This window comes from Marmota marmota, unplaced genomic scaffold (assembly GCF_001458135.2).
Source record: "Marmota marmota marmota unplaced genomic scaffold, marMar, whole genome shotgun sequence".
NCBI lineage: Eukaryota > Metazoa > Chordata > Mammalia > Rodentia > Sciuridae > Marmota > Marmota marmota.
In genome coordinates this window covers 1,374,411-1,401,106 of record NW_025999863.1, presented here as the reverse complement: position 1 = coordinate 1,401,106, position 26,696 = coordinate 1,374,411, and the positions used below count along the sequence as shown (strand labels likewise).

Here is a 26,696-nt window from a genome sequence, read left to right as displayed (position 1 = left end):
GTGGCCGAGGAGGCAGACCATTCATCAACGGGGGTGGAGGCCGCTTCACCCCTGGAGGCCCTGCAGGGAGGCTGGGTGGGGCCGGAGGCTTCTCCATCTTAAAGTGGAACTGAAGGAAGAACTGGAGAGACATGGGAGGTCCTCAGACCCCGTGGCCTTGGAGCTGGGGGGTGGACCACTGGTGCTGGAGGCCTTGGTGTGGGTTCCCGCAGCACCCAGACCCAGGCCCCCATTCACTAACCTGCTTGGTCTCCCTGTTCCAGTGAGTCCAGAACTTGCCCTCAGCCTTGTCGATCTCCCGGCTGGGTACCTAGGGAGGACGAGAGGCCCCAGAGGGCCCCTGGTGTGAGGCAGACTGGGCTCACCCCCATCCGGCCCGCACCAGAGCGGCAGCCTGCGTCGCCCGGACTCACAGCTACCGTCACTCCTGGACAGCCTAGACCCAGCAAAGCCGCAAAGTGGAGGCCTCACAGCTGAGGCACTCGGCCCACCTGGGGACCCCAACTCTTCATGGAACAGCAGTAGTCACAAGAGGGAGACCCCCAACGGGTAGTGCCCGTGCTGGAGGCCCATCTCCAGCGTGCAGTGGCTAATGGTGACCCTCCTGCCCTGTACAGACTCTCGTGGGGGAAGGAGGAGACCCCAGAGGCCCGACTACCTTGAAGGCGATGGTCTCATAGGGCTCGGCAGCCATCAGCAGGTACTGCCAGCGCCGGTCCGGAGGCTCAATCCTCTGCTCGTAGGCAGACATGAAGCGGTGGCGAGGCATGATGCCCTCGGCGATCTCCGGGTAGTCGATCTGCGGAATGCAGCCAGTGGCAACGCTGCTTCTCAGCCAGTGCCTCTGGGGCCCCTCCCTCCCAGCCCTGGGCCCCACCTCACCTGGAACAGGAGGCTCTGCTGGCCCATCTCTGTGTCCCTCTGCTTGGTCACTGCAATAATAGGGCTCTTAGGTCCAGGGTACTGGTCCTCCCTGAGGGTGGTCTAATACTGCCCACCCACCAGGGGAATGGGTCTTGGGCAGGCGCCTGGGCTGGCCAGGGTGGCTGGATAGGCTCTGCCACAGGGAGGGCTCGGGTGCACAAGGTAGCGTCACACCATGCCGTGCAGTGCTCCACCACAACTCCTGGGGGCCTTCATGGCAGGCCACATCCCCAGACATCAGGACCCCGGAGTAGAGCAGGGACTCTGGGGCCAGGAGGGCTCTCTGGGCCACCTCACTGGGATCCAAGTGGGGCCGACCTGAGTCCCAGTCCTGTGCATGGGGTAAGCAAGGGGAAGCTCCTATACTGGGATAGGACAGTGTGCCCCAAGAAAGGCTGCTGGAAGTGGCAGCTAAATCCCAAAGCTGACCACAGCCCATCGCCGTTTCCTCACCACACATCCAGAGCCCTGGTTGTGGCCTGCCGTCTGGGTTCTGCTATCCAGCCAGCCCTTGGTCCCCAGGCAGGCCGTCTCAGGCCTCTGCTCTGTGGACCAGTTCACAGAACATCCCACCTCTTAAGAACCTCTTAAGAACTGCTCAACGGCCGATCCGCCTCCCTAACTCGCGGGAACGCGCTTCTGTGTTCTTACTGGTCACTCAGCCAGCTTTCCAACCCTTGTAACCCCTGGTCCTCGACAAGTTGCTCCTGAAGTTTCCTCTCTTCCTTCCCCTTTAGAGGTTATGAGGAGCCTACATTCAAGTTCAAGTTGAAACGAAAAGGCCGCCTGGCCTCACTGGTCCCTCCTGCCGCTTTTCCTTCCCATGATGCCCCAGGGACACAGAGAAGAGTCAGGACTGAGGGTCTGGGGCACACACAGAGCTAGTGTGGCCAGCTGGGGAGTGGTCCCAGTTGGGACAGAAAAGGGAGCTGCTGGCGGGGGGAGGATGGGGATCAGTGCTGGTCAAGTCCTGGCAACAGAGGCCGAGGCCACAAGCCACGAGGGGACTGCTGTGAAAGGCCAGGGGATAGCAGCTGTGGCCCAGGGCTCTGGGGCCAAAGAGCTCGTTCACTCTGGGCAGCAGCTGTGGCCTGCTGGTCATTCCCACAGACACACCTTTGTAGCCTGGGCGGCCAATCTTCACAAACTTCTTCACCTCCACCTTGACCTTCTCTGGCGCTGGCTGGGCCGGGGCCTCCTTGGCCTCCTTGGCTGCTCTCCGGGCCCTGAGGGCAGGACAAACAAATGCTGCAGCCCCTGCAAACACAGGCCACCAAGGCCACTGGCCCAGATGCCTTGAGCCCCTGCCCTGACCTTGGAGCTCCTCTACAAGGTGAGGGAGACAAAGAGTGGGAGGTGTGGGAGAGGCCCTGGGGTCAAAATGTAGGGACAGGGACAACCGAGAAGGCCTCTCCCTCTTCTTGTCAGGGTCAGCTGGGCCTGCTAGAGTCCTTCAGGGCATGCCATGCCTCTTGCTCTTCTCAGAGATCCCAATCCCCCTTTTTTCTTTTTTTTTTTTAGTTTTTACTTTGGTAGTTGTGCGTGGACAGCTTGCCTTTATTTTACTGGTTTATATTTTTGCCGTGCTCAGGATGGAGCCCAGTGGCTTACAGGTGCCAGGAGAGCTCTCTGCCACTGAGCCCCAGCCCCAGCCCATCAGGGTAAAGGGCAGGCAGAGTGTGCACTGCAGCCAAGGACACAGGCTCTCCTCGTCTCCCACCCATCGGATGAGGGGCTCCCCCTCCAACCTAGGTGCAGCCTGGCTGACTTCAGAGCCCCGAGCGGAGGCTCAGCACCAGCTGCCGGGGCAAAGGTACTCACAAGTTGGTCTGATGCTTCTTGCCCTGGGTATGCGCAAGGTAGCTGCCCTGCAGAGAGAAGGGATGATGACCAAGGCCAAGTAAAGACCCACAGTCTTCCCCAGGGCCTGTGTGGGGCACAGGGATAAACGAGGCCAGTCCGCCATGGAGATGCGGAACAGGGAGCCAGGGCCAAGGCAGCCGTCTGACCCGGTGAAGGCAGGACCGCCACAGGTGCACACAGGGTGCGGGCAAGGGAAGACACGCTGCAGGAAGTGCACACACGGGACACCCCAGACAGCACCACAAGGGCCCGTGGGTTCCTGCTGGCATGTGCACATCTGCACCTGGCTGCAGTGTGGTCAGCGGCGCAACACCTGGCACCCTCTGACCCACCACTTCACATCCACCCCAGAGAATGCTCCGGCCAGTGTCCACAGCACTGAGAGGAGGCCCTGCTGTGCAGGACAGTTCATTTCAACAGAGCACAGGGACACGCGCGAGAGAGAGCCTCGTCACTGCTGAAGAGAGCAGAGGACGCTCAGACCAGCTCAGAGCCTGCAGCTGAGTCACCACTGCCACCTCCTGGCTGCCAGAACCGTGGGAGAAAGGCCTCAACGGTGGGGACATCCTCAAACCACACAGGCTGCAGAGCCCCCAGAGCACGCCACCCCTCTCTCCGTCTTCTCAGAGACCCCTCTCTGGAGCCAGCCCATCAAACATCAGGCAGAGTATCCCGCACCCCCTGGCCTCGCAAGAAAGGGAGGCTGGGAGGGCTCCCAGCAGACACATGGGCCGAGTGTGCAGGACACAGCTGGTGACAGAGGGAATGTGACCTGCATCTTCAGCGATCGGCGTCTTTCACAGAAAGACACACTTTGGAACAAATGTCCAGTGAGTGGGCTGGCAGCTGTCTAGTGGGGTCCGAGGTGATGCCCTCTGTTCTCCTCTCAGAGTTAACAATAAAGAGAGATGAGTCGGAGCAAGCACGGAGCTGCGGTGGGCATCGGGCTGGGCTCTGCAGCATGGCAGAGGCTGGCCAAGAGAAGCAGAGGCAGTCAGTGCCAGGGAGGGCTTAGGGACCACTGCTGGTGGCAGGCCAGACCCACAGTAGGGCCCAGAGAACATACCTCATTGTTGTGCAGAGTCAGGCAGAGTTTGCATTCATACGATCCCAGGTGATTTTTCATAAAATATGGATCCTGAGGAGAAAACAGATCCTGTCAGGCAGAGGAAGCCCACTGTCTATGGTCAGGGAACTAAGGCCAGAAGGTCTGGGACCTGCTGGGTCCTCCTCTCAGGCCAGCAAAAGCCTTAAGCACCATCTGCCTGATGGTGCTGGGACACTCCAGAGCCCTGGGTTTCTGACTGGGGGCATGGGACATCCAGACAGAACATCCTCCGTGACCAAAGAGCCCTGCAGCACATGCTCTTTCTAGCTATCCTACAAAACCAGACTTCTGCTGGGATCAGGGGCCACACCTGTAACCCCGGCAACCCAGGAGGCTGGGAATTCAAAGCCAGGCTCAGCAACTTAGTAAAGGCCTAAGCAACTCAGGGAGACCCTGTCTCTGAATACGATACAAGAAAGGGCGGGGTGTGCCTCAGTGCCCCTGGGTTCAATCCCCAGTACCAAAAATAAAAAAAAAATAAGAAACTCACTTGTGAACAGGGTGCCAAGACCTCCCTGTGGCCTACCTTGTTAATGTCAATGGTCTCTAGAGCCAACTGCCGGAGGCGCTCCCTGCGGTCGCGGTTGCTCTCAGAGGAGGAGGCCACACCCCCACTCCCTGTCTTCCCCCCAGGTCGATGCTGGAAATCCATGGTGAAGGCTTTGAGGCTTTAAGGAACCAGGGAGAAACCTGCGCGACAGAGGAGAGTGTGTGTGATGGACAGGCCGCCTGCCAAAGCTGTGGCCAGGCACCCTGGGACAGGCAGATAACAGGGGGACTCTAGAGGCATCTCCAGAGACTCCAGCTCAGGGGCCTGGCTAGTGGGGGTCCTGGGTGATGCCCTAGACAACAAGATGGTGGGCAGGGCAATCTGGGTTGGTTAAGGAGCATGTCTGACAGTGCACTGGACTGTGATGGAACTAGATGGCTGCAGGGAAACATGGTCTATTCTTGGCCTAGAAGGTTATTGTGGCGCCTCTCAGTGACTCTGGAGGGCAGGGGGAGGCGCCCAGCCTGGGCGTGCAGGGCCAAGGCCAGGGAGGGCAAGGTCACTCCTTGTACAGTCCTCAGCCTCTCCAGGAAGCTGTCCTGACTCACCAAAGCCTGGCTCACTCCCTCCTCTAGCTTTGGCTCTGTCTGGCTACATTTGTTCCTTATAACCTAATTTCTATTTCTCTAGCACTTAGGATTTGCTGGAGGCAAGGAAGACAGCTATCTTTGGATCCCCTCTGCCTAATTTGCAATATTCAAGAGCTACTTGCAGCTATTTGAATCCTAAACACCCTGTTCAAAATCCCATAGGCCACCCCGGGTTCCCATATTCTATCATGTTCACTCAAAACCCAAACTCCAGGCAGTTTTTTCTGGTCACCCAACATTCTGTCTAGACTGTTCAATGACTGCCACAAACCCTCAGTTAGGGTCGAGCCCAGAGACCCAGTGGATGACAGCTCTTAAGGACATCTTCATTCTCATCCCCAGAAACCATTCCTTTGTGATCACATATGACAAAAGGGAGTCTGCAAGCAGAAGTGAAGGGCTGTGAGATGGGGTCTCATCCTACACTATCTGGGACCCAGTGTCAACAGAGTCCTCAGGAGGCAGGAAGGCTGAGTCACAGAGATGCTGGCAGACAGCGGGCTGCTGGCTCTGGAGCTGAAGGAAGGGGCCAAGAGCCTGTGGCCGTGGATCTCTAGGAGCTGGAGGAGGAGGGATGTGGACTCTTCCTGGAGCCTCAGAAGAGTCCAGCCCTATAAACCGACTTTATGCCCGAACTGCTGGGCATGGCACTGAGAGTAAACAAAGCCACTTCCAGACAATCAAGGACAGTAAACAAAGCCACTTCCAGACAATCAAGGGACTCAAAAGAAAACTAAAAATCATTTGGTTTTTTTTTTAGAAACTAACAGGCTGTGGGTTCCGAGAGAACAAAGAGTTGGCCAACCTAATAGCTAGGGCAGGGAACCAAATTCCACAACAGCAGACTGGACGTGGATGCAGCTTGAGGGCTGTCGTCCAAAGCAGAGCAGGAATCCGGGGAGTGGATTTGTTTACACACATGGAAAATACAACCAACGTGCACATGGGATCTTGGGGGTTTAAAGAGAAACCAGTGGTGCAAGAAGACGGGTTCCTTCTTTCAGCATCGGACGGCAGAGTCAACCTCAGGAAAACAGCGTGCAGGGGAGGTGGTGCAGGCCCGCAGTCCCCGAGGGGCAGCCAGGGCGCCTCCGCGAGGCCCTGCCTCACAATTAAAAAAACAAAAGAACCTGGGGTGTAGCTCAGTGGCAAGGGCTCACGGGTTCGCTGCGCAGCCCGGAACAAAGACCGACGACCCGACGGGGCGGGAGGCCGCTAAGGAAGCCGGACGCCTTAAACGGACACCTCGGGGGAAGGAAGTGTGCCGTGCCAGAGACCATTCGAGGGGAAGCGGCCGCCAGACTCGAGGAGGTGGCCGCTGGGTCCTGGGCCGGGCGTCCGGCTCTGCACGGAGTGGCCGCCTCCTTCGGCCCAGGTCCCGCCGGGGCGCGCCTGCACGGGGCCAGCTAAAGCTCCGAGGCCGCCCGCGCCAGAGGAATGCGCGCTCACGGGCTGCGAGGCCGGCGAGACCCCGGGCCGGCAACCAACGCGGGCGCTCGGGGACCCGAGGCCCTCCGCCACCCAGGCCGCCCGCGCCCCAACGGGCCTCCCGAGAGGGCGTGCCGCGCCGCGCGCCGGGCTCCCACTCCACCCCGCTGCAGCGAGCTCCCGGGCCGGCCACCGCCCACAGCCCGCGCCGCTCCTCACCGGGGCCCAAGGCCACGCTCCGAGGCCTTCCCGACGACCGCCAAGACTTCTCCGTGCGCACGCGCAACGCGTAGGACCGAGCCACTTCCGGGACCAACGGAGCTGAGCTTCCTTTGGCGCATGCCCGGTCCGCCCCGCGGCCCGGATGGACAACCGGGAGGCGCGAGGGCAAGAGGGCGGATCTAAATGCAGGCTGGACGAGGAAGGGCGCGTGCGTACAACGTCCGCAACGAACTCTCGGTCCTCGTTCGCGCGGTACTGGGTGTCGAGAGTGGACGCACTGAGACGCGGCCGGAAACGCTATCGTGCCCTCCACCTGCGCATGTACACCTCGGGAAGGGGCACCGCCTGTCAAAGGGGTTGCCGTGAACCAGTTTCCGACCCAGGCTCAGTGTATTTCATGACTTTATAAAGGCAGCTGATCTCCCCCACGGGCCCCGCACGCCAGCGCCACGTAGCGGCTGCGGGAAGGAGAGGCCGTTCGGGGCGCGCAGGCGCACTACCTCTGTCGGTACTTCCGGGACAGCTCCCTGAGACTTTTGTGGCGCCGGTGCCGCGCCACCGGGGACGGCGGCCGGGAGGAGAGGCGCGCGCTCCGCACTCTGGCTCCCGTGTCCCTGCGGTGCCTGCCATGCGCTACAACGAGAAGGAACTGCGGGCTCTGTCCCAGCAGCCGGCGGAGCTGGCGGCGGAGCTGGGCATGCGGGGGCCCAAGAAAGGCAGCGGTGAGTGGGCCGGGCCCGGGTGTCTGGCCGGGGGGGCCGAGGGGGGGCTTCGCGGCGGCGCTGAGCCCGCGCTGAGCCCGCGTTGTGCCCGCAGTGGCCAAGCGGCGGCTGGTGAAGCTGGTGGTCAACTTCCTCTTCTACTTCCGGACGGACGAGGCCGAGGTAGGGGCGCGGGCGCCGAGGGGGGGCCCGCGCGGGCGGCCGGCGCTCACGCCCGTGTCTCGCGCAGCCCCTCGGAGCCCTGCTGCTGGAGCGCTGCAGAGTCGCGCAGGAAGAGCCCGGCGGCTTCTCCATCAGTGAGTGCCCCGCGTCGCGCGTCCAGCCCCTGGCCGCTGGGCGGACACGGTGTGTGCCCTTTGAGGCATCCCCGGTTCCTGGCTCTGAGGAGCTTCGCCCCGTTGCGTCCGCTCTTAAAGAGCAGCACTCGCCGCATTTAGGGTCCACTTTGATGACTTCCATCAGCAAAGGCTCACTCCAGACAGGGTCACCTCTGGGCTTAGGACGAAGGAATCTGGGGCGGTGTTCTCTTCAGCTCGTGGCAGGCGGAGGGGCCGGAGGAGTCTAGGCCTTGGCAAGGGGAAGGTGGGGCTGTGGCCGGCAGGGTGTGGAGACTGACAGGTGGCCCCCTCTCTCTGTCCGCCCACAGGCTTCGTGGAGGACCCAGAGAGGAAGTACCACTTTGAGTGCTGCAGCCAGGAGCAGTGCGAACAGTGGACAGAGGCACTGCGTCGGGCCAGGTGAGCTCGGGGACAACTGGGAGGCACCGCTCAGCAGCCACAGAGGATGGGATGAGGCTCTGACTTTGCCAGTTCTGCCCTCTTCCAGCTACGAGTACATGCGGAGAAGCCTCATCTTCTACAGGAAGGAGATACAGAAGATGACGGGCAAGGTGTGTGTGTGGGGCTGGAGGTGGCAGGGGCAGTTCTCACGGCCCAGCTTCATGGCCACCCTTCCATCCCACAGGACCCCCTGGAGCAGTTCGGCATATCCGAGGAGACCAGGTTTCAGCTGAGCAGCTTGCCCAGAGAGGGGCAGTCAGCTTGTGTCAGCTCCCAGCTGGATGAGCTGGACTGACCCTGGGCTGGGCCCTCTGCCCTGGGTTTCTGGCCATGACTGCGTCTGCAGTGGGAGGTGCTTTGGCCTAAGGATGGGTGGGATGGACAGGGACTGCCTCTTTTGAGAAACTGCTCAGCTTGCCCTTCCCTCCCGTCTTGGGGGTCCCCCAGATCGGTCCAGCACTTGGCACCTAAGTGCCACGTGCCCCTGCCTGGTCTCTCCGGTGCATCCATTGAGGGCCAGGGGGGCATCTGACTGGCACAACTCTACTGTCTCATGCCAGCTGAATGTATGTACGAGGCTCTGTGAAGCTGTGAATGTGAGGGTCTCCCTCACCAGCTGTGAACTTGATTCCTGCTGATGGCGCAGGCCCTGGCGCTGGTCTCCAGGTCGCCAAGCTTGCCCTGTCCAATAAAGGTACCTCTTTTCCAGACTAGGTGGTGGTGAAGTCAATGGAAAGAGGAAGGGGACTCAGACAGCCAGAGCCCCCTCCTGAGAAAGTGAGGGACAAGGGGTCCTTTCAAAGTTCAGATCGAGAGTTGGGAATGGTGGCAGAGGCCCCTGCCCAGGGAGGAATGGGGTCACAGCAATCCTGGATGACCCTATGGCTGCACCCAGGGTGCTGGCAGACCTCAGCTTGGGTGTGACCAGAAAAGACGAGCATTTTTCCACCAAGGCTGGGTCGCAGGTCAGCTCATGCATGAGGGTGTGGGTTCAAGGCCCAGTACTGAAGGGTGGGGCTTGGCCTCCCGGAGGCAGGGTCCCCTCTGCCACTGTCAGCTCCCACAGTTGCTGCTACCCCCACCCGTGGGTGGAGGGTTCCCCACTAGGGGTCCACACGTGTCACTGTCATGTCACCAGGAAGAAAGGATGGCATTCAGACCAGGTCCAGGTGAAAACTGTTTTATTATAGCGCCCAGAGGTGGAACAATGCAGCGGGCGCCAGGGTTGGAGCTGGCCATGCGCCCAACGAGTACAGAGTACACTACAGAGTTGAAACAAGGCTGCGCTGCGTTACAAACAAGCTGGGCAAGGGAAGGCTATGTGGATGGACATTACACCAGGACAAGGAGGGTGGTCCAACAGGGTGATGAGTCCCAGGTTCATAGGTTAGTGTAGATGCTGACCAGCAGGCAGCCTGCAGGGCCCAGTCCTTACGGCTTCCTGACAATTCCTGAGCGGGAGCCAGTTGGCGCTCCAGGGCTTCCCTGCAGTCACCCTCAGCACCCAGCAGCACCCCCCCCCCCCAGGTAACTGAGACGGGTGTCAGCCCCAGACTCCGGCACAGCTCAGTCAGCACTGCCCCACACCAGCATCCCTGGGTGCCAGCACGTGGGCAGTGGGTCAATCTGGGTGGTATCTGAGGGTAGCAGGGGCCTGGGGTGCTGAGAACAGGAGGCTGCTGGCCCCATGGTCAGCTGGGGCTTGGGTTACATGCCCATCCCCTGGTGGGCTCAAGAGGGAACTTGCTGGGACACCTGAGACCCAGTAGGGCTCAGTGTCAGGCACATGCCCAACACGTGGTGGTATCTCCCGACACTCAAGCGTACGTGCAGATTAGTCCTAGGAAGGTGTGTGGGCAGGAGGCCACGTTGGCATGGCCTGCCCCACACACAAGCCACCACTACCTGGGGAGGTGGGTGGAAGCATACAGTGTTTAAAGAATGGGTTTGCATCAGACCCGGGACTTGCTGTGTGTGGACTTCACTTCTACCACCCTGTGGCACCTGGGGAAGCTGTGTGGTGAGAAGTGACCCTCAGTCCCCCACACCAAGCAGGGCACTGCCGTGCTAAGGGCTGGGCTGGAGCCCCTGGGAATGAGGCACAGCACCTGCAGGCCTGGCCGAGAGCACCAACAGGAGGGGTGGGTCACCAGCACCATCTGCAGAACTCACTGCAGGGGGAGGGGCACCAGGTCTGGGACAGGCTTCAAGAGCAGCCAGGGGTCTGCTGAGGCTTCAGAGAGGCAAGGACACCCTGGAGGCCCAGCAGCCCTGGCCCGTCTGTGGCTACACCACGCGTCCGTTCTCAGCACCAACGAGGCTGCCAGAGGAGCCGGCATCCCCTCCAGACCTGCAGGCCCAGAGCACCCCGACAGCACAGGGCGCCCGCCTTCCTGAGGGCGGGGTGGGCCAGGCCCCTCCGAGGCGCACTCTGCGAGGTCTGCAGTGAGGGCCGGCCCTGGAGCCCATGCCAGTTTTGTGCATTTGAATAAATATAAAGGTTTCTTCCCCCTTGCTTTCTCTTCTGTTAAAGTTCACTGTGCATCATACAATCTAAAAATAAATGCAGTCAAGTCTATGAAATTTATAAATTCTCATCACATCTCTATAAAATACTGTCACTCTTCAGTGTGACTCTCTCAGATACACAAATACAACGGGACCCACCGCGGGCCTGCCCCATGTCACCAAGCAGGGTGCCACAAACCAAAGAAAAACAAACATGGAAGTGACTGCACTGGGCACGACACCGGCACAGAGCCTTCGGGAGCACCAGTCAGAACCGCGCCTGCCGCAGAGCTGTGCCCACTGCCCAGAATGCCAAAGGCTGGACCCTAAGCCGAAAGGTTGACAGTTGGGGGTGTTCACAGTGAGGGGGCAGGAGGCGGTGGGGGCAGGAGGCTCAAGGGGCTCCAGAGGAAGGCAGGGCTGCAAGGTCAGTGCTGGCCACCAGGAAGAGGGCCTCCTCTGAGGGCCCTGACCACAGAGCCCCCTGCTCACAATCGGGCAAGCCTTTGGTACAGGATCAAGTGATGGGCGCTGGGGAGGACGTTTCTGAGGACTGGTTTTGGCGTTGGTCAGTGTCCAGGGCAGCACCGAGAGGTGGAGGCAGGCACGGGCCTGGTGTCGCGATAGCACCGGGCGGGCTGGCGGCGTCTCCATGGGCGGGCAGCCCTGCAGGTCCGTGTATCTAGATATAGACTCTCTTACATAGACATTTATACTTCTCAATAGGTTGCCTTTGACGACTTAGATGGAATAAAATAAGTCAGAATTGTTTATACATTTTAAAAAACGATAAATACTTTATCTAAAACTATCGACAGTACAAACTGGACTGTGGCAGCACCTCCTGCGCGTGCCGCCGATTCACAGTGGAGCTCCTTGTCCCTGTCCTGTCCCCGCCGTCCAGGTGGGGGCCCAGTAGGCCAGCGAGCACTGAGCAGCAGGCGCGTTGGTCCACACCATCCTTGCATAGTCGCGCGGTTGAGGTAGAAGTCCTAGTTACCTGCAGGGGGCACAGAGTGGGGAGAGCAGCCTCATTAGCAGCCTGCTGGGCGGAGCCTGGCACTTACCAGGCCAGCCCGAAGGCCTTCAGAGAACACACCCCATGCCGCCAGGGCCGCCCTGCAGGACACCTCGGCAGACCGACAGAGGCAGGCATTCCCTGTGGGCAAACAGGGGGCCCGACACCCAGACGCTGCCGCGGCCAACCCCAGCCTTCTTCAGCTCAGCCGTCCTGACCGCAGCCACCCTACTGCTGGCACTTCTCAGACGGGGGGCCAGACGTAGCTCTGTCTCCAGCCCCCGAGTGAGCAGCACTCTGACCAGCCCAGTGGTCAGCATCCTGTCTGTCTCTACTTCCCACATGCTGGGGGCAGGTCAGAGCCACCATCAACTCCTCACCCAGTGAGCACACCTTTGCTCCACAGGATGCCAGGACAGGACAGGCACCCTGAGGTCTTGCAACTGGCCGAGGGGTGGAGTGGACATGGACCACTCTGTCCCCAGGGGGAGGCAAGGCCCCTTGGCTGTGGGTCATGGCTGCAGCACTGCTGTGGCCACACCTGTGGCCTGGGCTGGGCCTCGGTTCCCAGTGTGCCCTGACAGCCCCACCTGGCTGCCCGCGACCGCCCGGAACTGGGGCTGGAATTCCAGCAGGAGCCTCAGTCTAGAACTGCAAGGCCAAACCCCTTTGGGGACCTGTGGCACACCAGGGGCTACATGTGCCTTGGGTTTTCCTAATTCCTGTGAGGTGTGCACAAGGACTCAGACCAGGGTCATCATCACATGCCCTGGCTCCCTGGCAACTCCGCCAGCCAGTCTGTCACAGTCTTGGCAGGGCGACCCCTTCCACTTCTCAGCCCTGCAGGGTCACCTGGGCTTGGCAAGAAGAGCCAACCCCTACACCTGGCCCTGGCCCTGCACACTGCGCCTGAACCCTGTGGCAGCTGGCATGGTGCACCTCTGCCCCCGTGGCTGTTCTCTGATCTGCTGACTGGCCATGGCTGGGGGGCCACATGGACAGCCCGTGTCCCTCAGGACCCAGCAGCTCCTGCGCTCACATGTGGCCCTCGCGACTGGAGCTCTCCCACGGCACGGCACCTCCCCCGGGGCCCTCTGTGGCGCCCTGTGGGCCGTCTTCTGTGCCACGGGAGGGAGGGCTGGGTTCTCGAGAGCACCGCCTGCGTGGCTCTAGCCTTACCTTACAGAATAGGAACTGCTAGCTAAGCAAGTCTTTATCGAGGCTTAACCCCCGAAAGGTGTGCGGCATACGGAGGCGGCATGCCAAGGGAAACCCACACAGCAGACGGCCCTGTGGAGCTGGCCTGCGGGATCGCGGGCGTGGCCTGCGCCAGGGCCAGCCGGGGCAGGGGCTGGTGGTGCACCGTGAAGGAGGGGCGGGAGACCTTGTGCGGGAGGGAGGCGAGCTTGACAGACAGAGAGGCGTTAGCAGGCTGCAGAGAGGTGGCCGAGGAGGAGGGTAAGAAAGCTTTGTTAGCCGGGATAGACGCTAGGTTCTGCAGAAGCATGGGCTCAGGGTTAGAGGGCAGCAGCGCGGCGGGAGGAGGCAAGGCGACGTTAGGAGGGGGGGCATGGNTGTGTCCTGGGCACTCAGGTCCAATCACCCCAAAGGGAGGGGAGGGCTGTGCAGGTGGAAGGAATGGAGGTCGGAGCCCACGACTGGGGCTCTTGGGGGTGGGGGCAGGCTGGCCAAGAAACTAGCTGGTCTGACTTAGACTGGCAATGAGGTGAGTGTCCCCAAGGGCACAAGGCAGGCCCACAAGATGTAGTGCAGCCCAGGGTGGCCCCCAAGCAGGGGTCTACAGGGGAGCAGCTGGATGCAGGGTGACCCTGAGTGGTAAGGCCACATGCCTGGGAGGGACGGGCCCTGACCACGAGCCTGAGCCTCAGGCTGGGAACAAGCAGCAGGAAGCATTTCCACTCACCGTTTTCCAAGGTTTTGGGGGGAGATTTACTTTCTAAGGAGATTGTTGCAATTTTTCTCTCAATTCTGTTAAGGGAAAAAAACAGCATTAACATGTGACATCCGAGGGTGTGTACAGGACCACTAACACCAAACCGCCCGGGGAAGTTGGAAAGTGACGGACACAAAGCCTGTTCCCAGGCCCTGCATGGGGGACCCTCAAACACAGCTGGGGCCAGGTCCAGCAGGAAGTAGGGCCTAACACCCCCATAACACACACAGGGCCTCAGACCCTGCTGGGTCCCAACAGATGAGTGAAATGTGAGTCCCAACTCAGAGGAAGCACACGGCTCGAGGGGCCTGGCACTGCACTGCCACCGTCACCACTTCAGCAGCACCCAACTCGGAAGATCTTGAAACCATTCCGGCAGCTGCTCCCAATACCCGTGGGGAAGGCCCAGGGGCAAAGCCTTCACCACGGGAGGAGCAGAATCCAAGGGATGCAGATCTATCGCACCACAGCACCCGGGACGGCATCACCTCTGAGAAGGACACCACCAGGCTGGGCACACTCCAGTCACCAGAGGAGGATGTGTGGCCAGCACACACGGCCATGGGGTAGCTGCCTGTGTGAAGGATGCTCACACCACACAAGACAACAGGGTGGGCGGATTACCAAACGCAGGTCCAAAGGCACACATGGAGCCATGAACGTGAGCGCAAGGCCCAGATCAGAGAATGGCAAGTTCAAAACCAGCCTGGGCGGGGGAGGAGCAACCTGGGTCCATTGCCTAGTACCCAGGGAAAATCAAAGCAAAAAAACAGGCTGGGTGCTGTGGTGCGGGCCTGTGATCCCAGGGCTGGGGAGGCTGAGGCAGGTGGACTGCAAGCTGGAGACCAGCCTCAGCAACTTAGCAAGGTCCTAACCAACTTAGAGAGACCCTGTCTCAAAAAACAGGGACTGCGGATGTGGTTCAGGGTTAAGGGCCCCTAGGTTCAATTCAATTACTGGTGCCAACATAAATACATAAGATTAAAAACAGCGTCACCATAGAGCCCAGTAATTCCACTGCAAGGGACAAGGTAAACTGAAAACCTATTTACAAACAAACAGCCGTGCTCACGGCAAGATTCACGACATCCAAAGGTGGTGACAGCCCAAGTATCCACTGATTAATAAACAGATGGACTCAACTGTCACACCCACCCAAAGTGTCCAGTGCCCATGGCCGCGAGCAGAAGCGAGGCGGCAGCTGCAGTGTGGATGGACCCGAGGACCTGGTGCTCAGTGGGAATCAGACACACAAGGCCACAGCGTGTGTGACCCTGTGACAGGAGACGACCAGGACAGGAGTCTAGAGATGGCATGTGGATCTGTGGGTGCAGGGCTGGGGAGGGACGGGGACCTGCTCAAAGCAATGTGCTTCCTTCTGGGGCAATGGAATGTTCTGGACCCAGATGGAGAGGTTCGCAGAGCCCTGTGAGTGGACTCAAGACCCCTGAGTTGCAGCTTGTAAGTGGGAGAACCATGTGAGAACCACACCTCAAGACGCTGCCGCTCAGAAGGAGACACACCTCCGCACAGCTGGCCAGGCAGGCGACAGGCACCGAAGGCGCTCAGACTTCAGTTTTGCTTGGAAATATTTTTTCAGTTTTTGAAGGAACTTCATTTTTATTTCTTTATATGCGGTGCTGAGAATCAAGCCCAGTGCCTCACACATGCTAGGCAAGCCTTCTACCACTGAGCCACAGCCCAGCCCTAGCCCCTGAAACTTCATTTTTTTAATTTAAAAAAGTTTTTTTTTTTTTTTCGTTTGGATAGTCACAACACCTTTATTATTTACTTAGTTTTACAAGGTGCTGAGGATGGGACCCAGTGCTTCACGCGTGCTAGGAAAGCACTCCACCAAGCTACACCCCAGCCCCTCACCTTTTTTTTTAGTAGTAGTTGGACACAGGCCTTTTATTTGTATTTATTTATTTTTATGTGGTGCCGAGATGGAACCCAGGGCCTCACCCGCACTCTACCACTCAGCCACAGCCCAATGGCCGCTTCTGTTTATCATTTGTCTGTCTGTTTGTGGTGCTGGGGATTGAACCCAGGCCTAGTGCATGTAAGGCGAGCACTCTGCCAACTGAACCCCAGCCCCTTCATTTCAAAATTTTGAGACAGGGTCTCACTAAGGTGCTTAAGGAAGCTGGCCTCCAATTCACAGGGCTCCTTCCTCAGCCTCCCGAGTCCCTGGGATGACAGTGTGCGCAGCCCGTGGGCAAGATGGGCTGACCCTGAGGGAGGTGGCCGGGCAGCCTTCCCCAAGGGGTCTGTCTGCTCGAGAGCATCGCCCTCTGAAGCCAGGGCTGACCCAGGTCAGGAGGCCCCCCACACCTAGGCAGGTGCGCCCCTCCCTGCCTGTGTACAGTCCTGTCCCAGGGAGGCTGCTGTCCTGTCCCCCACTCACCGGGTGCTGCTGGGCTCATCCTCAGAACCTGGCTCCTCGTCAGAGGTCAGTGGGGAGTAGTGGGCCCCGTTGGTCTGGCTCAGGGGCCGCTCCTTCTTGAGCACGGGCGGCTGGTCATGGTCCTGGTAGGGGATGGGGGAACTCTTCAGTGAGTTCTCAGGGGATGAGATGGCCGTGATCTCTAAGGGCTGATTGATGTTACTGACCTGAGGGCCAAACAGAGGCAGATGCACAGACACGCAAAAACATGGACACGTAGATCCCAAAGTACAATACCTAACGGGCTTCACAAGATTCTGACCAACCCAGGGTTCTGGGGACACCGGGGGCACGTCCCATACCTCCTGAGGCATCTGAAGACCTGCCCAGCTACGGTTACTGTCCAGGCACCTCCCCACCTGGTACGTGTCCTGCTTTTGCAAAACTCTGGATCCCAGAGAAGCAGACTAGGCTGCCCCCCTCACACTGCACCCAGCCTCTCTAGGACCAGCCAGAGGGGACAGGCCAAGCTTTCCTGAAGCCCTAGGGTCTGCCCCTCGGTCTCTGCCTCCTGGACATCCACCGTCCCTCCAGGGGTCTTTGGGGCAGATGCTGCATCAAGAGCCTGTGTGCACTCTGCGGTGCGGCTGCCCTGGTCCTTACCATGGAACTGAGGTTGAGGGGGGACCCTGAGGACTGTGTGAAGAGGCCAGCAACAGACGGCAGGGCCCGGCGCTTGGGGGACACGCCTGTGCTCAGGCTTGGGGTCCCAGCTGACGTGCGCTTCCTCCGGCCACGCTTGCGGCTGTCCTGCCCGTGGCTCTGCCCACAGTCTCCGCGGGCTCCTGGGGCCAGGGGGCTGTGCTTGGTGGAAGGCGACTGCTTGGTGCTGCCCCCACTAGCTGAGATGGTAAACACGATCCTCCTCTTGGCTTCGCTCTCCGGGTCTGAGAAGCCCGAATCAGAGGGCAAGTCTCCCTTGCCTACATCAGGAGGTGGGCACTGGGTGGCACCAGCAAGCCGAGGGCTGGCAGAGAGCGGGTGGGCAGGAGAGGCGGGGCCCGGGTGTCGGGGCGGCATCAGCAGAGGGTGCTGCGGCGTGGTGCTGCGGGACCCCACAGTGGTGAAGAGGCTCCCGGAGCTGGAGGGCTCATCCAGGGCCACAGGCTCAGCTCCAGAGGCGAGTGGAGCAGGGCTGCCCACGAGGGCCCCGCTGATGGCCATGGAGCCAGCGTAGAATCCTGCCAAGGAAGGCGTGAGTTTCTCAGGAGGCCTGCCCCCAGAGAACCTAGTGTGCCCCGATCCTGGCCAAAAAGGAAGAGGGAGAGCCCAGAAAGCGGGGTTGGTCCTGGGAGCCACAGCGGCCTCCCAGCTGCGATCTGGTGACTGCAGAAGCTCTCTCTCCTGAGGGGGAGAGCGGAGTGGTCCAGGGTCTCAGAGAAGAGGATGTCAGAGGACCCGCCCCGGCCGTGCCCCGCCATCTCCCAGCCCCACATCGACTTTGGGACTTGCTGGCACCGTACACCACCCACAGCCCTAACTGCACGGCAGCAGCTGTGGGCCAGCGGGGCGGACATTCCCAAACCAGCTTGGCCTTGGTCTGTTTCCTCTCCAGACCCGCAGGGGACCCTCCCTCCTGCCTGTCTGAGCAGTTGTGGCCTCAGGCCTCCACTGAGACACCTCAGCAGGCCCTTGCCACAGGGGGCCCAGCTGGTAAGACGTTCCCCTGAAAGCAAGAGTGCTCTGTTGCCCTCAGCCACAAACACGGTACGGGAAAAGCCCGTGTGCCAGTCCATTTGCTCCTGGTCAGAGGCAACTCTGGGCTCAGAGCCTCAGGCCACTTCTGGACCATGTGCGGGACATACTTCTGGGACCTCCCAGGGACAGTAGGACCAGGTCTCTGGTTCTGCCAGGGAGTCAGGACAGGAAGCAAGTGGTGGCTGCATAGTGCTCAGGCCAGAGACACATTCTGGGCACCAACTACCAGCAGAGGCCTTAGAGGAGATCCCTCCCACCACCAACTGCACCCGCGTTCTCCACACACACCGCTGAGCATGGGGAAACCTGGGGAGATCCTGCTGGCCCTGGGGAGCCCCTGACAGGTCCACGCGCAGCTGCCCCACACCACGAGGACAGACAGAATGGATGGCAGTAAGGAGCTGGGAGGTCAGAGTAGGTATGGTGTGCTCTACTGACTCTGGGGACCAGGGGCTTCTCTGGTAACTGGAAAGGCGTGGGGCCCGTCCGCAGCAAGCACGCAGCCCCACTCACCCGGGTCCCTTCGTGGAACCCCTACCTAAAGCTTCTAAGGGCCACCAAAACTACCTCACAGAACAAACGCTCGTCCAGCTGGAAAACCGCCCTGGGCAGCTGGTGCTGATGCAGAGTGTCTCTGTTAGCACTGGACTGTGGACTAGAGCTAGAGGACATGCAGCAGGGGCATGGAGGCCTGTCGAAGAGTGGCCTTCTGTATGCGACCTATGGGGACGTGGGCATGGCCTCTGCACCTGCAGGTCAGGCTTCGCTGGGACAGGCCTCACTCAGGCACTTACAGAGCTGTGGCTGCTCTCCAGCTGGGACAGCTGTGGCAGAAGCAAGCCCTTCTGAGGTAAAAGCAGACCCCACATGACACCTCAGGCAACTTTCTAAGCCAGTCCCCCATATCCTGGGCCTAGAAATCCCAACCTTCAAGCTGGCAAATGACTAGGGCAACACCTTGCTGGATGGGGACCTACTGCACGATGTCTCAGAGCACCTCTCAGTGCTCAGCAACCCAGGCTCAAGGTCAGAGCTGCATACTGTGGTGGCCACAGCCAAGACTGCACTGCTGGGGGGTGCTGAGGCCAATGTGACCTGACCCATGCATCTGTAGGGCTGTGGGGTTAGGAGAGGCAGCAGCTAGCAAGGCCCTGGCTCACAGTCCCCACTGAGGTCCCATCCACCCCAGCGCCCCAGGACCCTCCTGCATAATAGGCCGCAGCAGCGGTGGAGGCCTGGGTACATGGGTCCCAGGGAGGAGGTAGTGGTTGCCAGTCCCAGGAACGGCCCCCCAAAGGGGTTACCTGTGGGTGCCAGAGAGAGCCCCCTGCCTCCTGCACTACTCCCAGCGGCATGGGTGTTAGCACCATTCTGCTTCTCCAGGGTGGACGAAGAGTCTCGGGGCTGCGGCACAGGGCTGGGGGTACTCCTCTGTGAGAGAGACCACAGCACGTCAGCAGGCCGAGCAGGACAAAGAAGGGATGGCAGAGGGGGTTCGAGGCCCTAGCCAGGAACTGGGCCAGGAGGACTGTAGGCCAAATGAAGACCAGGGGAGAGGAGACTGTGGACATCCAAAAACCCAGGAACTACACGTGTGGGTGAGCCACGCACACGTCACGTCCAGTTAAGAGACCAGGTGGAGCTGCCACAGGTCCACCCATGAGAGATGAGGGGCTGCCACTCAGGCAGGGCACTGCTCGGGAGCAGCAGGAGACAGGCCTCGGGTGCGGGACCCGAGTTCTCCTGATCCTAAGGCTCTCCTCCCTCTGCCCACTCAGGCCACCTTCCACCCAGCCCAGACAACAGGTAAAAGAGCAGGCACTGCACCATTGAATCTGCACTCTGAATGCCCTTTCTCTGGAGTCGGATGCTTGAGATTTTATAGCATACGAATTAGATGATTTTTATAATTTGGGTAGTGGGGACGGAACCCAGAGGCACTGAAACACTGAGCCACATCCCTATTTCTTTGAGACAGGGTCTTGCTAAGTTGCTGAGGCTGGTCTGCAACTTGTGATCCTCTTGCCTCAGCCTTCTGAGTAGCTGGGTCACCAGAGTGCACCACCATGCCTGGCAATGGGGCGTGATCTAACAAAAAAGAATACCCCATAAAAACAAATGAGAAGGCTGGGGTGACGGCTCAGTGGTGGAGTGCTTGTCTCGCATGCGTGAGGCACTGGGTTCGATCCTCAGCACCACGTTAAAAAAAAATAAAATAAAGGTATTCTGCCCCCCATCTACCAAAAAAAAAAAAAAAGAGAACCCTGAACCCCTCTTGGCCACACGTGGCCCCCAAAGCCCCAGCCCCACCCCAGCCCCAGCCCTGCTTACCACCCTCTCGGCGCGGCTGGGCAGCACCACACTGGCCAGGGGAATGCTGACCGGGAGCTTGTTTGGCTGCACAGTGCTGAGCGGGATGCTGATGGGCAGGCTGGTGATGGTCTCCCCATGGCTGCCATAGGCTCGCTCCTTCCCACTCTGCTGACAAGCGCCAGACTGTCACTACTGGCCCAGCCAGGCTCAGCAGACCCCAACCCAGGAGCACAGCCTTCAGTACACCACCCCCACTCTCCTGCAAGGGACAAGTAGCATCCATCTCTAGCTGGCAGCCCCCACAGTAACTGTCTTCCATGGTGACGGCACCTCTCAGGCCCATTGGGCTTACAGCTGCATAGCCTATGCCCTCGCCAGTGCAGTCCCAGCCTCCTGGACATCCCAGAGGGCCACTCATCGGAACACGTCTCCAGACCACTCCGCCTGCTGCACTGTTGGCTCCCTGCCCGCAGGGCATCCTCCCCCACTCCCTGCCCACCCCCCAACTACTCTCCATCNCGGGCCCCAGGTGCTGAGGAGGAAGCGGGGCAGGCGGAGGCGGAGGGGGCGGCCGAGTCTCGACCGAGGCCGGGGCCTGAAAGGAAGAGGCCGAGGTGCTGGCCGCCGCCTGCAGCGGGCTCAGGCCCAGCGTGGCGCTGCTACACACAGCCCCGCTGCCGACACTGGCTCCAAACGGATGAGCAGAGGCAGAAGGCACCGTGTGGTTAAAGACACCTGCAAACAGGAGAGAAAAGAGCTTCAACAGGCGGGCACGGCCCAGCCAAGCAAGAGGAGCACAGCCGCAGGGGAAGCCGGGCAGCTGCGGCTCTGGGTCACAGGCAGCACTGGTGGCAAGCAGCAGGGCACAGCGCAGGGCACTTACCTGCAGCCAGCCGAGGCCCGCCCCTCGGGCCGGCCTGCCCGCCCGCGCCCAGCCGGGAGCTCCAACGCGCTACGCCTGGCCCGGGCTGCACTCCACCCGGGGTCTGCGTAGGCGTGGTCGGGCTCCCTGTTGCCCAAGGCCAGCTCCCCTGGCCTTGCTGCAGTGGTCACCCTTAACCAGGTGGCCTCCCTGGCAGAAAGGACTGCCCTAGTTATGTGAACCGTCTCTTCTGAAAACAAGAGGGACGTGTTACAACAAGAACCTGATGCAGGCTGAACCGGCCAGAGTCCTCCACCTCACGACAATCATCTGGGTCTCAAGAAAAGGACACCCCGCGGAGCCTGCCAAGGTGCAGGGGCTGCATGGCCCAGCACGGCCCTCTAGGGGGCTCCCAAAGGACCAGCACAGCAGCCGTGAAGACCTGAGCGCTCCTGGGGGAGACGCCCCCGGGTGACCAGAGCCCTGCCCTGGGGAAGCTGGACTCAGGAAGGCCTGCCTCCGCCTACCTCCAACGGTTCCGCCAGCCACCCCAGAAGAGAAGCTGCCCATGGTGTGGGAGTTGGTCAGTCTAGTTGCGGCGGACGACACATGTACCAGGCCCGCGGCGGCCGGCACGGAGCTGAATAAGGATTGTAGCACGGATGAGCCAGCCACAGAACCGAGGTTGGCCTGTAGGGACATGGGGCCCAGGGTGAACTGGGGCCCAGGGGCGAAGGTGCCCAAGAAGGGGCGGTGTGCCTGGGTGGCGGGAGCTGCGCTGCCGGCAGAGGACACTGCGGTGGCGAGGCCAGGGCCTCCCAGGAGGCCCCCAGGAGGCACCGTCGCAGCGGAGATGAAGAGATTGTGGCCGTTCTTGAAGTCCAGCTCGCGGTCCCGGCCTTTGCTGGGCCTGCTGCCGTGTGGCAGAGCAGCCTTGTCCGTGGGCCCGCAAGGGGGCAGGCCAGGCTCAGTGGGCTCCTTGCCAGGGCCACCCTCACCCTTCAGGCCACCCAGGCCCTCCAGCTGCCTCTTGTTCAGGAAGGGGTTGGCCTCAGAGGGGCCCTCCTTGCCCCGCTGGGAGGGGAAGCTCAGTGGGGCACTCAGACCGGCCACTTCAGGGCCCTTGTGGGAAAGGGAAGCACCGTCGTTGAAGCCATGTAAACTGAGGTCCGCGGCAAGGCCCCCGCTGAAGGCCAGGCCGTTGGGAGGGTTGGCGCCTGGGCTGAGCCCATCTGCCCCTGACAGGGGGCCAGAAAAGCCTTTCCTTGGGTGGGTGGCAAGCTTGGCCTCGGCCGTGACAGGCTCCTCTGGGGCTGGCCGAAAGGCGAACAAGGAGCTCTGGCCGAGCGCGGAGCTCGCCTGCAGGGGGCTGTCTGCAGACTTGGCCAGGCCAATGTCGGAGATGGGTGAGAAGGTGGATTTCCACTTGCTGCTGTTGACGGGCTCGCTCGCAGGGGCTGGCTTCCGTCCCAAGCCACCACCTGCTGAAGAGCAGCAGAGGTGTGAGCCACTGAGATACTGACGTGGGACCTGGCACCCCTTTCAGGGAGGCTGCAGGGCCAGGTACTCCACGGGTCTACAGGAGCTGAGACAGGACAGAGGCAGGAGGGACAGGTGAGGGGAGTGAGGAGTGGCAAGAGGAAGCCCTGGAGAGTCAGACCACGTGGCCTCAGAACAGAGCCCTGCACTGTGTCCTGGGCACTCAGGTCCAATCACCCCAAAGGGAGGGGAGGGCTGTGCAGGTGGAAGGAATGGAGGTCGGAGCCCACGACTGGGGCTCTTGGGGGTGGGGGCAGGCTGGCCAAGAAACTAGCTGGTCTGACTTAGACTGGCAATGAGGTGAGTGTCCCCAAGGGCACAAGGCAGGCCCACAAGATGTAGTGCAGCCCAGGGTGGCCCCCAAGCAGGGGTCTACAGGGGAGCAGCTGGATGCAGGGTGACCCTGAGTGGTAAGGCCACATGCCTGGGAGGGACGGGCCCTGACCACGAGCCTGAGCCTCAGGCTGGGAACAAGCAGCAGGAAGCATTTCCACTCACCGTTTTCCAAGGTTTTGGGGGGAGATTTACTTTCTAAGGAGATTGTTGCAATTTTTCTCTCAATTCTGTTAAGGGAAAAAAACAGCATTAACATGTGACATCCGAGGGTGTGTACAGGACCACTAACACCAAACCGCCCGGGGAAGTTGGAAAGTGACGGACACAAAGCCTGTTCCCAGGCCCTGCATGGGGGACCCTCAAACACAGCTGGGGCCAGGTCCAGCAGGAAGTAGGGCCTAACACCCCCATAACACACACAGGGCCTCAGACCCTGCTGGGTCCCAACAGATGAGTGAAATGTGAGTCCCAACTCAGAGGAAGCACACGGCTCGAGGGGCCTGGCACTGCACTGCCACCGTCACCACTTCAGCAGCACCCAACTCGGAAGATCTTGAAACCATTCCGGCAGCTGCTCCCAATACCCGTGGGGAAGGCCCAGGGGCAAAGCCTTCACCACGGGAGGAGCAGAATCCAAGGGATGCAGATCTATCGCACCACAGCACCCGGGACGGCATCACCTCTGAGAAGGACACCACCAGGCTGGGCACACTCCAGTCACCAGAGGAGGATGTGTGGCCAGCACACACGGCCATGGGGTAGCTGCCTGTGTGAAGGATGCTCACACCACACAAGACAACAGGGTGGGCGGATTACCAAACGCAGGTCCAAAGGCACACATGGAGCCATGAACGTGAGCGCAAGGCCCAGATCAGAGAATGGCAAGTTCAAAACCAGCCTGGGCGGGGGAGGAGCAACCTGGGTCCATTGCCTAGTACCCAGGGAAAATCAAAGCAAAAAAACAGGCTGGGTGCTGTGGTGCGGGCCTGTGATCCCAGGGCTGGGGAGGCTGAGGCAGGTGGACTGCAAGCTGGAGACCAGCCTCAGCAACTTAGCAAGGTCCTAACCAACTTAGAGAGACCCTGTCTCAAAAAACAGGGACTGCGGATGTGGTTCAGGGTTAAGGGCCCCTAGGTTCAATTCAATTACTGGTGCCAACATAAATACATAAGATTAAAAACAGCGTCACCATAGAGCCCAGTAATTCCACTGCAAGGGACAAGGTAAACTGAAAACCTATTTACAAACAAACAGCCGTGCTCACGGCAAGATTCACGACATCCAAAGGTGGTGACAGCCCAAGTATCCACTGATTAATAAACAGATGGACTCAACTGTCACACCCACCCAAAGTGTCCAGTGCCCATGGCCGCGAGCAGAAGCGAGGCGGCAGCTGCAGTGTGGATGGACCCGAGGACCTGGTGCTCAGTGGGAATCAGACACACAAGGCCACAGCGTGTGTGACCCTGTGACAGGAGACGACCAGGACAGGAGTCTAGAGATGGCATGTGGATCTGTGGGTGCAGGGCTGGGGAGGGACGGGGACCTGCTCAAAGCAATGTGCTTCCTTCTGGGGCAATGGAATGTTCTGGACCCAGATGGAGAGGTTCGCAGAGCCCTGTGAGTGGACTCAAGACCCCTGAGTTGCAGCTTGTAAGTGGGAGAACCATGTGAGAACCACACCTCAAGACGCTGCCGCTCAGAAGGAGACACACCTCCGCACAGCTGGCCAGGCAGGCGACAGGCACCGAAGGCGCTCAGACTTCAGTTTTGCTTGGAAATATTTTTTCAGTTTTTGAAGGAACTTCATTTTTATTTCTTTATATGCGGTGCTGAGAATCAAGCCCAGTGCCTCACACATGCTAGGCAAGCCTTCTACCACTGAGCCACAGCCCAGCCCTAGCCCCTGAAACTTCATTTTTTTAATTTAAAAAAGTTTTTTTTTTTTTTTCGTTTGGATAGTCACAACACCTTTATTATTTACTTAGTTTTACAAGGTGCTGAGGATGGGACCCAGTGCTTCACGCGTGCTAGGAAAGCACTCCACCAAGCTACACCCCAGCCCCTCACCTTTTTTTTTAGTAGTAGTTGGACACAGGCCTTTTATTTGTATTTATTTATTTTTATGTGGTGCCGAGATGGAACCCAGGGCCTCACCCGCACTCTACCACTCAGCCACAGCCCAATGGCCGCTTCTGTTTATCATTTGTCTGTCTGTTTGTGGTGCTGGGGATTGAACCCAGGCCTAGTGCATGTAAGGCGAGCACTCTGCCAACTGAACCCCAGCCCCTTCATTTCAAAATTTTGAGACAGGGTCTCACTAAGGTGCTTAAGGAAGCTGGCCTCCAATTCACAGGGCTCCTTCCTCAGCCTCCCGAGTCCCTGGGATGACAGTGTGCGCAGCCCGTGGGCAAGATGGGCTGACCCTGAGGGAGGTGGCCGGGCAGCCTTCCCCAAGGGGTCTGTCTGCTCGAGAGCATCGCCCTCTGAAGCCAGGGCTGACCCAGGTCAGGAGGCCCCCCACACCTAGGCAGGTGCGCCCCTCCCTGCCTGTGTACAGTCCTGTCCCAGGGAGGCTGCTGTCCTGTCCCCCACTCACCGGGTGCTGCTGGGCTCATCCTCAGAACCTGGCTCCTCGTCAGAGGTCAGTGGGGAGTAGTGGGCCCCGTTGGTCTGGCTCAGGGGCCGCTCCTTCTTGAGCACGGGCGGCTGGTCATGGTCCTGGTAGGGGATGGGGGAACTCTTCAGTGAGTTCTCAGGGGATGAGATGGCCGTGATCTCTAAGGGCTGATTGATGTTACTGACCTGAGGGCCAAACAGAGGCAGATGCACAGACACGCAAAAACATGGACACGTAGATCCCAAAGTACAATACCTAACGGGCTTCACAAGATTCTGACCAACCCAGGGTTCTGGGGACACCGGGGGCACGTCCCATACCTCCTGAGGCATCTGAAGACCTGCCCAGCTACGGTTACTGTCCAGGCACCTCCCCACCTGGTACGTGTCCTGCTTTTGCAAAACTCTGGATCCCAGAGAAGCAGACTAGGCTGCCCCCCTCACACTGCACCCAGCCTCTCTAGGACCAGCCAGAGGGGACAGGCCAAGCTTTCCTGAAGCCCTAGGGTCTGCCCCTCGGTCTCTGCCTCCTGGACATCCACCGTCCCTCCAGGGGTCTTTGGGGCAGATGCTGCATCAAGAGCCTGTGTGCACTCTGCGGTGCGGCTGCCCTGGTCCTTACCATGGAACTGAGGTTGAGGGGGGACCCTGAGGACTGTGTGAAGAGGCCAGCAACAGACGGCAGGGCCCGGCGCTTGGGGGACACGCCTGTGCTCAGGCTTGGGGTCCCAGCTGACGTGCGCTTCCTCCGGCCACGCTTGCGGCTGTCCTGCCCGTGGCTCTGCCCACAGTCTCCGCGGGCTCCTGGGGCCAGGGGGCTGTGCTTGGTGGAAGGCGACTGCTTGGTGCTGCCCCCACTAGCTGAGATGGTAAACACGATCCTCCTCTTGGCTTCGCTCTCCGGGTCTGAGAAGCCCGAATCAGAGGGCAAGTCTCCCTTGCCTACATCGCCCACCCCCCACCTCCTCTCCATCCCTGCACACATGCAAGAGGCTCCCTACCACAAAACCATGGGGCAACGGCCTCCTAAACTGCACCCAGCACCCAGCAGCGCTCCCCGCCCTGGGAATAAACAGCTTCCCGAGGGAGACCCTGACGGAGCCCTGCCTGCCGCCACAATTTGCATCCTGAGGCCTGCACAGGTCAGTTACCCACATGTCCTCCAGGCAAAACTGTGTCCCATCAAGCCCAAAGTTAGAAAGGGCAACCCACTCTCC

General features: G+C 60.1%; 3 protein-coding genes across 3 annotated transcripts in view; 1 reads left to right on the top strand and 2 right to left on the bottom strand.

The window, feature by feature from the left end:
* The window catches only part of Sf3a2 (splicing factor 3a subunit 2), a 7,673-nt gene extending 849 nt beyond the window's left edge, over positions 1-6,824 (bottom strand). The window contains exons 1-10 of the mRNA XM_015503800.2: positions 6,683-6,824; positions 5,841-6,136; positions 4,422-4,585; positions 3,854-3,925; positions 2,746-2,792; positions 2,041-2,150; positions 883-932; positions 659-799; positions 242-310; positions 6-121 (exon numbers count right to left, since the gene is read on the bottom strand). Coding sequence (XP_015359286.1) covers positions 6-121; positions 242-310; positions 659-799; positions 883-932; positions 2,041-2,150; positions 2,746-2,792; positions 3,854-3,925; positions 4,422-4,547 — 731 coding nt within the window. The 5' untranslated portion in view covers positions 4,548-4,585; positions 5,841-6,136; positions 6,683-6,824. The remainder of the gene's footprint in view (positions 1-5; positions 122-241; positions 311-658; positions 800-882; positions 933-2,040; positions 2,151-2,745; positions 2,793-3,853; positions 3,926-4,421; positions 4,586-5,840; positions 6,137-6,682) is intronic.
* A 99-nt stretch (positions 6,825-6,923) lies between these two features.
* On the top strand, positions 6,924-8,896 carry Plekhj1 (pleckstrin homology domain containing J1). Its single transcript, XM_015503612.1, has 6 exons — positions 6,924-7,407; positions 7,502-7,569; positions 7,637-7,703; positions 8,054-8,144; positions 8,233-8,296; positions 8,371-8,896. The coding sequence occupies exons 1-6, from the start codon at positions 7,314-7,316 to the stop codon at positions 8,479-8,481; spliced, it is 495 nt and encodes a 164-aa protein (XP_015359098.1). The 5' UTR covers positions 6,924-7,313; the 3' UTR covers positions 8,482-8,896.
* Positions 8,897-9,350: 454 nt separating this feature from the next.
* Dot1l (DOT1 like histone lysine methyltransferase) overlaps positions 9,351-26,696 on the bottom strand; it is a 58,303-nt gene continuing 40,957 nt past the window's right edge. Inside the window, exons 23-28 of the mRNA XM_048810718.1 lie at positions 20,142-20,288; positions 19,115-19,241; positions 16,716-17,293; positions 16,074-16,279; positions 13,637-13,701; positions 9,351-11,694 (exon numbers count right to left, since the gene is read on the bottom strand). Coding sequence (XP_048666675.1) covers positions 11,687-11,694; positions 13,637-13,701; positions 16,074-16,279; positions 16,716-17,293; positions 19,115-19,241; positions 20,142-20,288 — 1,131 coding nt within the window. The 3' untranslated portion in view covers positions 9,351-11,686. The remainder of the gene's footprint in view (positions 11,695-13,636; positions 13,702-16,073; positions 16,280-16,715; positions 17,294-19,114; positions 19,242-20,141; positions 20,289-26,696) is intronic.